Source organism: Anomaloglossus baeobatrachus, chromosome 2 (genome assembly GCF_048569485.1).
Source record: "Anomaloglossus baeobatrachus isolate aAnoBae1 chromosome 2, aAnoBae1.hap1, whole genome shotgun sequence".
Taxonomy (NCBI): Eukaryota; Metazoa; Chordata; class Amphibia; order Anura; family Aromobatidae; genus Anomaloglossus; species Anomaloglossus baeobatrachus.
The window spans coordinates 239,030,558-239,042,738 of NC_134354.1; the positions used below are offsets into that span (position 1 = coordinate 239,030,558).

The 12,181-nt window shown below is 52.2% G+C and overlaps 1 protein-coding gene across 1 annotated transcript in view; it reads right to left on the reverse strand.

Moving 5' to 3' along the window:
* Window positions 1-11,131, reverse strand: part of TMDD1 (transmembrane and death domain 1) — a 65,447-nt gene extending 54,316 nt beyond the window's left edge. The window contains exon 1 of the mRNA XM_075333702.1: window positions 11,034-11,131. Coding sequence (XP_075189817.1) covers window positions 11,034-11,100 — 67 coding nt within the window. The 5' untranslated portion in view covers window positions 11,101-11,131. The remainder of the gene's footprint in view (window positions 1-11,033) is intronic.
* Between the last annotated feature and the right edge of the window lie 1,050 nt (window positions 11,132-12,181).

Here is a 12,181-nt window from a genome sequence, read left to right on the forward strand (position 1 = left end):
AAAACTTTTTTTTTTGGAAAAAAGCAAAAAAGTTTTTTTTAGCGTGTGTGTGATAGAAGCCAAACATAAAAACTGTTATAAATCTGATATCACTATGATTGCACTGACCCGAAGAATAAAGCCTAGTAATTACCTATACGTCAAGGTGAACGGCGTCAAAAATAATTGTTTATTCTGCCTCTCAGAGATCACACTAAGGATCTGTTCACATTTACTGAGTGCTTATATCGCAGTTTCCATGTAAATCTCTGAAATACGTGATTCAGTTGGAACCCGGGATGGAAGATTCCCTATATTGAGACAGAGGGAGACACTGAACTCTCTCTGGCCTATGATCCAGCCAAGCCTGTCTTTTTAGACATGCATAAAACTGCGGTTGACCAACTCTCTTGTGCACATCTTAAAAGCCAGATAACGCCTAAGTTCACATTTCCGTTGTTTTACATAAGTTACAATCAGTTATGTGACTAATGCAACAGATGCACTGCAACTGATGTGACTGGCTGCAAAAAAAGATCCATTGTTTTGTTTTTTTTTACTGTTTTACCGGCGGACGGCTTTTATGAACGATCAGCTGATCGCCCGGCGGACGGCTGTGAACGATCAGCTGATCGCCCGGCGGACGGCTTTTGTGAACGATCATTGTTCACAAAAGCCGGCCGCTGGGCGATCAGCTGATCGTTCACAATAGCCGGCTGCTGGGCGATCAGCTGATTGTTCTCAAAAGCCGGCCACCTTGCGATCGTTCCGGCCGCTGGAACTGGAACTGAATTTACAGTCATCATGGTTTTTTACTGTGCGCATGCTCACAGTAAAAAAAGATCCACCGTACACAAAAATGTTACATTCAGCGTTGCTCCTGCCTGACGGTCAGTCAGTAAACAACTGATCCATCATGCGGCGGATGCAACGCAAGGCCATCAGTCACAATCCGTCGCTAATAGAAGCCTATGGGGAAAAAACGGATTCCTGCAAAATATTTTGTAGGATACCATAATTCCTCAAGGCGATGGATGCAAAACAACAGAAGTGTGAACTTAGCCTAACAGAAGCCACACAGAATCCAAAGTATCTCTGCTGCTTCATTAATGAATGTCGGGGTTTCATCTGAATCACATATTTTCTAGATTTATCTGGAAACCTCAATGTAAGTGCTCAACATAGAGCACAGGATAAATGGGATCTGATCCAATATGTTCTGTATCCAAAAATACCACCAATAAAAGCTTCTATTCAACCCACAAAAAATAAGCCCCCACTCAGGTGTGTCATCAGTTAACAGAAATATATGGGTTTCCACATTATTGGTAGCACAAAGGCTCTGAAAAAGAGCTATGGCTCCTCACCACCCAAAAGGAATCCAGCAAAATCTACACTTCCAAATCCAAATGCCCCCTCCCTTCTGAGCCTCACAATGTGCCTAAACTACAATTAGCTTTCACATGTTTGGCATTTCTGTAGTGGGGAAAGTCACTTAATTTACTGGGTGCAGATCTCCAGAAGCGCAAGCTGAGTATAATGTACTGGACACTGCTGTGGAGACACAAGGTTCAGTGGGTGCTCTTGTCAGTTGGCCTGGCTGTCTTTAGACAGATAGCACAAACGTGGGCTCATCCCACTGAACAGCCGCATTCCTTTCCCGTGGTTAGGACACAACTCAGGTAAAACAGGGTGAGGGTACTTTATTGGGTTAACAATAAAAAACAGCATATAGTACATTCAAAGCAAGGACACGAGATGATGCAAGTGACAGAGTCTCACCCTTCTGCTGACTCGACAGGAATTAGAACCACCTTGACTTCAGATCAACCAGGGCCACTACCCCAGCACAATGCTTTTGGTGGGCACCCATTGAGAGGGGATAGTAGAAAGCTTAGGAAGCATAGCGAGGTATGTGGCCAGGGGACCGAATTTTCCGAACCTGGGTTCACTCTGTAAATTTGTGAGCTTAGTGTTGAATATTGGAACAGCCTTGTAATCCACTAGCTGGAGCCATGGCCCTGAAGGTACCGTCACACTTAGCAACGCTCCAGCAATCCCACCAGCGATCTGACCTGGCAGGGATTGCTGGAGCGTAGCTACATGGTCGCTGATGAGCTGTCAATCAGGCAAATCTCCACAGCCATCACAGATCAGCCACCAGCCACCAGCGACCCGTGTAATGACGCTCTACTTGGTATCCATAGTACACATCGGGTTACTAAGCAAAGCGCTTTGCTTATAGTTACCCGAAGTGTACCTTGGCTACGTGTGCAGGGAGCAGGGAGCCGGCTTCTAGAAGCTGCAGACACTGGTAACCAAGGTAAATATCGGTAACCAAGCAAAGCGCTTTGCTTGGTTAACCGATGTGTACCTTGGTTACCAGCATCCACAGAAGCCGGCTCCCTGCTCCCTGCACATTCAGATCGTTGCTCTCTCGCTGTCAAACACAGCGATGTGTGCTTCACAGCGGGAGAGCAACGACCAAAAAATGGTCTAGGACATTCAGCAACGACCGGCGACCTCACAGCAGGGGCCAGATCGTTGCTGGATGTCACACACAGCGACATCGCTAGCAAGATCTCTGTTGCGTCACAAACCCCGTGATTCAGCAGCGATGTTGCTAGTGATGTCGCTTAGTGAGACGTGGCCTTTAGGCTGAAGTCCTATAGAATCTGGTGACAGAAGCAGGTCTTTTTTTATATTCCTCAGCGCCTATTTCAGGGCATTGTGCCCCACAGAATTGGGGGGAGATAAACATGGCTCTTCTCTCGTTTGCTAGTTTAATTAGATTGCATAATTGTCTTCTAAATGATGCAGACTACTACACCACAGTCGGCTGATGCAATCTATAATCAGCAGGGATTCCACAAATTAGCCACCTGTGTGGAGGATAACCCTAATGGACCTGTCACACTTAGCGACGCTACAGCGATCCCACCAGCGATCTGACCTGGCAGGGATCGCTGGAGCGTCGCTACATGGTCGCTGGTGAGCTGTCAAACAGGCAGATCTCCACAGCAATCAGAGATCAGCCACCAGCCACCAGCGACCCGTGTAACGACGCTGTGTTTCGTAACCGTGGTACACATCGGGTTACTAGCATAGGTAGCGGGGAAGGCAGCAGGGTGAGCGGGCGCAGACCGGGCCCCTCAGCCGCAATGACCGATCCCTCAGGGACACAGGGGCGTGGGTCGCTTACCCGCTCCTCCAAGTCTTCCTCCACCTCGTGTCTCCGTATGGCCGCCACCACGTCCTCCATGTCGGCCTCCCACTCCTCTAGGAGGAGCTGCATTCGGACCTGCAGGCGGCTGCTCAGCTGAACGGTCCGGACCTCCACCCACGCTGCGGTGCCGGGCGCGGGGACTGCGGTGTTACCGGACTGACGGTGCATGCTAGGAGCGGTATCTTCCAGGAACCAAATATGGTGGCAGAGTCCTGGCGTCCCTGCTTTTATGGCCTCGGTTTACATGCGGCTGGACGCCATCCTGCCTCCCTTGGTCTTTTCTCTACACCTCCTCTTCAGGGGCGGGGCTTCGGCTTTCACGCCTCCACTGCTCGAGAAGACGCTCGAGCGGGAAAATCTTCGTGCCCAAGATGGCGGATTCTGAAATTTTTCGGCCGGACACCGCCGACGGGGAAACACAAGGTACACCTCTACCAGCCGGCAGAGCAGTAAGATCCTGTTCGTGATGCCAAGTTGTCGCGGGCGGGGAAGGACGCCGCTGCGCTCGCTAACGCTCGGGTCCGGCGCTGCTGCGATGGCTGCTCGGTGGCTCGAGCGGTGGGCCAGATCCGGGGACTCGAGCGGCGCTCCTCGCCCGTGAGTGAAAGGGGCGGTTTGGTTTGGGGATTTAGTCCGTGACGCCACCCACGGGTTGTGGTGAGGTTGGGGCACCACCGCTGCTGGTGACGGGGATCCCGGGAGCGATGGCAGGGAGCAGCTGGGATGTTGTTTTCCCCGACGTGGGTAGGGGTTGGTTGTCCTGGGGCCCGGTGAGGTGACGGGGAGGCAGGGTTGGCGAGGTGCAGGGTCGCAGGGGACAGCGCAGCGCGGTGCCGGATGGCATGGTTGTACTCACTCAGCCACAAATGTACGCATAGTCTCTGGTAAACCAAACGGCTGGATGGATGGGTCCCGCAGCCGGCTGCTGTAGTTTCTCCCGGACTGGTGGTGGTGGCTGCCTTTCCCTGCACCTGTGTGTATGTTCGGTCCAGATGGATTCCCACTGGTAACCCGCTCCCCAGCGTATATATGCGCCGGAGGAGCCCCTTTTTCCCGCAGGCTCTGGCCCTTAGAACTCTAGCTGTGGCGGTAGCTGTATTTCCTTTTGCTGGTTGGACAGTTGCCTTCAATCAGGTCTTGGCTGTTAGGAAACCCCTGGGGTTCCGGTCACTGACGGATTTGACCTCTAATGGCGGCTCCAAGCCTGGTCGGGGTCCGAAGGCCCTGCCTGTGTGTGCTGGCTTCACTTCGCTCCCCGGTTCGGTACCGGTGGGCCACCGCCCGTCCCCGGTCCTACGGTTCCGCGTTGATTCGCCTTACCTGCAGACGGCCACCACCGTCTGCCAACCTTGCTCTTAGTGCCTGGGCTCCCTCCCAGACACCAGCAGTAGCTCCTCTCACTTTCACTGCACAACACTATCTGCTTCCTTTTCCCGCCTCCAGGACTGTGAACTTCTCAGTGGGTGGGGCCAACCGCCTGGCTCCACCCCACCTGGTGTGGAAATCAGCCCCTGGAGGGAGGCAACAAGGATTTTGTGTCTGGCTGATGTGCCTTTCTCAGGGTGGGGGTGTGTGTTGTAGTACCTGTGACGACCTGGCTGGTCCAGGGTGCCACATTCCCCCTTCGTTAAATGCAGACCGTCCGCGGTCTGCCCGTCCATCACCGGTTTTATTTTTCTTTTTTTTTAACTGTAAAAATATTAAACAAAACAACAACACAGTATACTTTTCAAATCTTCCCATACGGGAGGCATGTCACTTAAACGTTCCAAAACACATATATACACTTTTAATAACATTAAATGGACGGCTTCCGCTCTCCCACCCAAGCAACCTGGCCCTGATGATGCCCCTAAGAAAATGGGCAGCACCCCTCGACCCCAGTCCAGATCCAGGCTGCCGAAGCGGGAACGGGTACGGTGTCTCGCACCCGACTTTCACTTCAGGGGACCCCACGTCCATAGGGTACCCCTGACCCCCGGAGGATCGCCACCGGTTACGGTAGTGGCGGGCCTGGGCCATCACTTTCCTCCAGGTCCATCCTCCAAACCTGCCTCTCCGGAGGCAGCAACGGAAAACATGCCCCAACATATTTACAATCCCACAAGTTCGTGGGTGCCCTGCAAGTTCTCAGGCATGTCCATGAAGAGTTCCTCATGCAACGGTAACAAAGGTTCCCTACGGGGACTACTTGCCGGCAACGGCCGGGTCAATCACGGTGTCAATCAGGTAAAACTTCGGTTGATTTCTCTTATCATTTTCTTATAACGGTACTGGTGGTCCCAACGGGGACAACGGTGCAATGGAGGAACCGCTGCCTTATTTCAGATCCACATCGCAGGCCGGAGGAGGGGACTGGGCTGGTTCTTGGGCCTCCTGGCCTCCTCTCAGCTTGGCATCCAGGGCAAACCAGCCCCTCTCCCCACAGTGCTGCGTGTATGTTACCAGATCGCCGGGGAGCAGGTTACGGCCCGGGTGGCCCTCTGGTAGATGGGCATTAACATCCCGGTGGAGCACAAACACCTCGGCCTCCAGGCCCGGCTTGAAAATAAATCCATACCCCCGGCGGGGGTCAAATCTTCTTACTTGCCCCTCGTGGATCGGGCCCCGTACCCGGAAGGTGGCTATGCGGAGGTTCTCCGTCTCTTGTATGGTGCAGGCTATCAGCTCGGCCTTCCGCCTCTCCCTCTCCGCAATTTCTCGGCCCAGCGGGGTCGGTTCCCTGTCCCAGTAAGGGGCAGCTGCTTGCCCCTGCGCGCGGGTCGGGCCCTGCGGGACTTCTACTACACTGCCCACTACTGGCGCCCTCGGTGGAAGATCCCGCGGTGACATGGCCTGGGGCGCTGCCTCGCAGCAACGACCCGGTGCAGCCTCAGCCGAGGCGTGGGGGATGGGTACAGGGGTCCTCTCCCACTTGACCTCCGCCTCCTCCTGCACGGGACGGATCACCGGAGCCGGGAAGGGACTGGGCACGGTCACTTCCGGTGCCACCGGTAAGTCTTCGCAGACGGATGATGCCTTCGGGAGCTTCCAGGGAAGCGGCTTGGGGCGTCTGCGGGCTTCAGCTGCAGGCTGGTCCGCTTGGGCGGACGGGCAGGGTTCCGCTAACGGTTGTGCGGGTAGCGGGCCTAGTGGCGGGGCGGTAGCAACCAACACGGGTAGCGGGGGAGGCAGCAGGGTGAGCGGGCGCAGACCGGGCCCCTAAGCCGCAATGACCGATCCCTCAGGGACACAGGGGCGTTGGTCGCTTACCCGCTCCTCCAAGTCTTCCTCCACCTCGCGTCTCTTTATGGCCGCCACCACGTCCACCATGTCGGCCTCCCACTCCTCTAGAAGGAGCTGCATTCGGACCTGCAGGCGGCTGCTCAGCTGAACGGTCCGGACCTTCACCCACGCTGCGGTGCCGGGCGCGGGCGCGGGGACTGCGGTGTTACTGGACGGACGGTGCATGCTAATAGCGGTATCTTCCAGGAACCAAATATGGCGGCAGAGTCCTGGCGTCCCTGCTTTTATGGCCTCGGTTTACATGCGGCCGGACGCCATCCTTCCTCCCTTGGTCTTTTCTCTACACCTCCTCTTCAGGGGCGGGGCTTCGGCTTTCGCACCTCCACTGATCGAGAAGACGCTCGAGCGGGAAAATCTTCGCGCCCAAGATGGCGGATTCTGAAATTTTTCGGCCAGACACCGCCGGCGGGGAAACACAAGGCGCACCTCTACCAGCCGGCAGAGCGGTAAGATCCTGTTCGTGATGCCAAGTTGTTGCGGGCGTGGAAGGACGCCGCTGCGCTCGCTAACGCTTGGGTCCGGCGCTGCTGCGATGGCTGCTCTGTGGCTCAAGCGGTGGGCCAGATCCGGGGACTCGAGCAGCGCTCCTCGCCCGTGAGTGAAAGGGGTGGTTTGGTTTGGGGATTTAGTCCGTGACGCCACCCACGGGTTGTGGTGAGGTTGGGGCACCACCGCTGCTGGTGACGGGGATCCCGGGAGCGATGGCAGGGAGCAGCTGGGATGTTGTTTTCCCCTCCGTGGGTAGGGGTTGGTTGTCCCGGGGCCAGGTGAGGTGACGGGGAGGCAGGGTTGGCGAGGTGCAGGGTCGCAGGGGACAGCAGAGCGCGGTGCCGGATGGCATGGTTGTACTCACTCAGCCACAAATGTACGCATAGTCTCTGGTAAACCAAACGGCTGGATGGACGGGTCCCGCAGCCGGCTGCTGTAGTTTCTCCTGGACGGGTGGTGGTGGCTGCCTTTCCCTGCACCTGTGTGTATGTTCGGTCTCGATGGATTCCCACCGGTAACCCACTCCCCAGCGTATATATGCGCCGGAGGAGCCCCTTTTGCCCGCAGGCTCTGGCCCTTAGAACTCTAGCTGTGGCGGTAGCTGTATTTCCTTTTGCTGGTTGGACGGTTGCCTTCAATCGGGTCTTGGCTGTTAGGAAACCCCTGGGGTTCTGGTCACTGACGGATTTGACCTCTAATGGCGGCTCCAAGCCTGGTCGGGGTCCGAAGGCCCTGCCTGTGTGTGCTGGCTTCACTTCGCTCCCCGGTTCGGTACCGGCAGGCCACCGCCCGTCCCCGGTCCTACGGTTCCGTGTTGATTCGCCTCTCCTGCAGACGGCCACCACCGTCTGCCAACCTTGCTCTTAGTGCCTGGGCTCCCTCCCAGACGCCAGTAGTAGCTCATCTCAATTTCACTGCACAACACCATCTGCTTCCTTTTCCCACCTCCAGGACTGTGAGCTCCTCAGTGGGTGGGGCCAACCACCTGGCTCCACCCCACCTGGTGTGGACATCAGCCCCTGGAGGGAGGCAACAAGGATTTTGTGTTTGGCTGATGTGCCTGTCTCGGGGTGGGGGTGTGTGTTGTAGTACCTGTGACGACCTGGCTGGTCCAGGGCGCCACACTTCCACTAGTTGGGACAGTCCGTTGGCATTTTCATGAACTATACCCTTTTTATGTGAGACAAAAGAATGATATGACTGTAAGGCCAGACTCCATCTGAGTAAACATTGTTTGTCTCCAGCAGTCTGATTTTGCCAACTAAAGGGATTGTGGTCAGTTAGGACTGTGAAATCCTTGCCGTAAAGTTATGGCTGCAATTCTTTCAGGGCCGAGACTATGGCCAGACATTCCTTTCCTATTGTGGCGTATGCCCTCTCTTGGGTCCAACAGCTTCAGAGAAAGTTAGGCTATCGGGTGTTCCTGACCATCAGCCTCCACTTAACTGAGTACAGCTCCCAGTTCTGTATCTGATGCATCTGTTTGAACAATGAACCAGCAAAGGAAGTTGAGAGCTGTGGAGACTGTGCTCTGCCATCAGAGTTGTGCTTGGAATGGTTGCGGGTAATGATTGTGACAAACTGGCTGGATAGCTTTTGTCCTAGATCGTTCCTCAAAACAACAGGTGTGGGAAGGTCATCCATGAGCCCCACTTCTACCTCTCCCTGGCCGGTCCCCAGTCCAACTGGACATATGCTAGATGGATGTCCGAGCACTAACCCAAAGCTAGAGAGCTGGTCACTTGACGGTCTGGTAGATTATGCTCTGGGGGGATAATATCTGGACTGACCAGGGTGAAGGAAGACCCAGTGTCCCGAAGGCCATGGACCTGGATGTCACTGACCTTGACAGGTGGGATGTGTTGATGGAGGTTGGCTGGTGTAGGGTGGGAGTATATCACTTCCTCCACTGCTGGTGTATCCCAAAGGTAGCGTTCTTCAGACCCCAATGGCTCGTCTTGGCAGATGTTAACCAATTGGGCCCACAGCCAGACTCCAGGCAGGGGGCCAAGGCCCTGGCGACAATATTTGGCCATGTGTCTAAGGTGCCCATACATATAACAGTTCTTTAGGTTGGGCAAATCACAGGCCCTGTTTGTAAACCTTTGCCCTGGTGGGGCTTCTGCTGAGTAGTGGAATAGTCCTGCTTGAGTGGCCATTCGAGTTCCTAGTTGAGGGGTCTCCTGAGATGGGTGATCTCACACTCGGAGTGTGAGAATTTGATTACACGGCGTGACAGTTGCGATCAGACGTATGGTGCACTACAAAAACACCACATACAAAGGGGGTCAGCAGGGACACTTTAACAATGGTGAGCCCTGGCGCTAGGCAGAGGGAAGATGGGACATTTCCTACGTTCATCTGCAGTAGTGCCTAGCTAGCTTTATATGAGTTCTATCATCCCCATCGCTGAGCTGGATACCTAATGCCCTCGCAAAGCCCTGTACTCATCCATACTAATGAGTTGGCCAGCAAGGATTACTAATCCCACCGCTGCACTAATACAACATGAAGGGAAGGAAGACAAACAGGGGGAAATGTATATAAGCACCAACTCCACGGGTGCAGACTCTGAGGCAGCAGAAGTATGGGCTCAGGTCAGAAACCCCAGCAGCCCCTTCTACCTAGGACAGAATAGATTCTATCAACAGCAAAGGTTGATGGGTATTGCCACTATTTGAAAGTAAGAGACTTGGTAACAGAGCAGCTGCACCTGACATGGATTGCAAGAAAGATGCTGCCAACAAAACTGACATTAACCCTTTATACACCAAAGGAAAGGAAACACATTTAATATTAAGAGACTCAGAGCACGAAACTATTACAAGTCTCTTAATGTTGAAAGACCACCGTGATAGGTTTGCATATTGGGTCTTCAGCAGGGTTGATTGGTTGTAAATTCATCTGCCAATAAGGCTGCTTGCTATAGGGTGTTGGACTTTAGGTCTGCTACTCACTTCTGAGGCCCTCTTCTCCATAAGATACTTGAGCACCAACATGTCCCAGAGGGCAGCAGCAGAATAGGCAGCCTGAACATTGAGCCAGCAGCTGAAGTGCCATCGGAGTTGATTGCCAAATTCTACATAGGAGACCCCTGGTGGTGATACAATGTCTGGAACTTGGTGCAATATCTCTTGTGGGTGATGGTAAAATAAGGGCCAATACGATGTCCTTAATAGCCAAATATTCCAAGCAGTCCCAAGGCCCAAGTGACAGGCCAGCACCCTGATCCCAGCCAGTCAAATAGACCACAGTTAATTGGCCCAATCAGCTGGTGCAACAGCTTCAGGGTCTCAAAGCTTTGCAGGTGTTTATACACCTCAGTACTGGACTCAATAAATACTGACATGTTCCTGTAGAAAAATGATTTTCTTGATGGTGGACTACCATGGAGGTAGGGGCCGATGCTGGTAGTAGGGGAACTGAAACTCTCAAAACTGATTCCATAACACAAGCCCTATCCCCACTTAAAACCCTTTGCCCCAAAGCGACAACCAACTCCTGGATTCAGCTGCTTGGAACTAAGTTGCTGATTGCTGACTGACACTGGATCCTTGGTCTGGCATGCAGTTTAATTCCTCTGGGTCAACCTTTGTAATTTGTCCCTGCATCTTTTCCAGTACTTTTCAAATGTCGGTGACTGCTGACAGCAGGGAGATGTCACTGCGTGTTTTCACACAGTGACAGTTTAAATTCATAACGTATATAGCACGTTAAGATGCGGGAGCTGACTCCTGCTCAAGACGATCTATGTATGTCATTTGGAGTTTTGGTTAAGGTCAGCTGGACCCTCTAATGTCAGTGAAACCAGCTGGTCATCTAATGTGCATGAGGGCCTATGGATAATGACAATCAGGTTGAATATAATCATTATTTTGTTCTCTGAGAGATAAGCCAACACTGGAGTTTTCAGGCAGCAGCTCTTTCCCAATTGTAAACACAAGTGTTCTTGTATGTGGCTTTATGGCACAAATGTTTTGGGTTTTTTTGCTATGGTACATTACTCCTAGCACATGATCTAAATTCATTCACTGTGTGGATAATCATTACCAACCTGTGTCCTCGCAAATTCTATAGGACATGAAGAGGAGTGGCAGAACTAACGCCCACAACCTGATCATAACGAAGGAATTTCTCAGACTTCAGAAAGAGTCAGACTTCCGAAAGAGATGACTTCTTGAAGTGGCCACTATGACCATTGCGTAATGTTTGTCACCTCACAATGCTCACAAAGTTCTAACGGTGATGTCACAGTTTCTACATTCGTCAACTACATTTACAGCATAAATAAAGGAGTGCAATAAAGAGGTAGAAATGTAATTTATCTCCTGTAATTTCCAGGGTTCTGTCTCCTTACAGAATGAAGCACCTTCCTGATATTTGCTGATGGAGATCAGTGCTGTCAGAGAAGGTGATTTATAAGAAAAACCTCATGTTGGCACGAATTATTTGGGTTTTCTAACACTACTTGGGCAATCTGGTTCTGTTTAATTAAGGAACGTTTCGGTTGGCACAGTAATATGGGAACATTCTTCAAGATTGTGAAAGATAAATATTATAAAGGCTATAAGGCCTACACTGAGTAATGAAGCTTAAAAAAGAAAAAACGTAGGGTATGTTCACACAAACATTATTTTTCAGATGGCTTTGGAGCAGGTCCTCAAAAAGTGGAAACAAAACACTCAAAAGAATGAAAATATGTATGTCTATCTTGCTATCCATATGTCCAGACTTTTAAGAGTCTTTTAACTACTTCAGGCTTCCAAAGATGCTAAGTGGTTTAAAGGAAACCTGTCAAGTCCAATATGTGTTCTAACCTACAAGCAGGATGATGTGTGGCCGAGTAACCCCTTCTTACCCATCACTGTGTTGTAATATTGTGTAAAATGAATGTATAAAAAAAAAAAGTTTTATAATTTACGTGTTCCCTATGTAAATGAGCAGAAGGTCTTGTTCCCAGGGCGTCGCTTCGCCCCATGGACGTTTGCATGCTTTCCGTGGTATCATGCCCCTGTGGAAGTGATACCATGGATTTACTTGAGTGACATCACCGTCAGCTCCTGGAGATCCCACGCATGCGCGCTTGCCATTCGCGCAGCCTTCTTATCCGAGTGTACGCTTGTCGGTTTCACAAGCACACTGCACATGATCAGAAGACTCCTGCGGTTCCAACAATACGTAGAGCGCGTCTAAAGCCGAAAA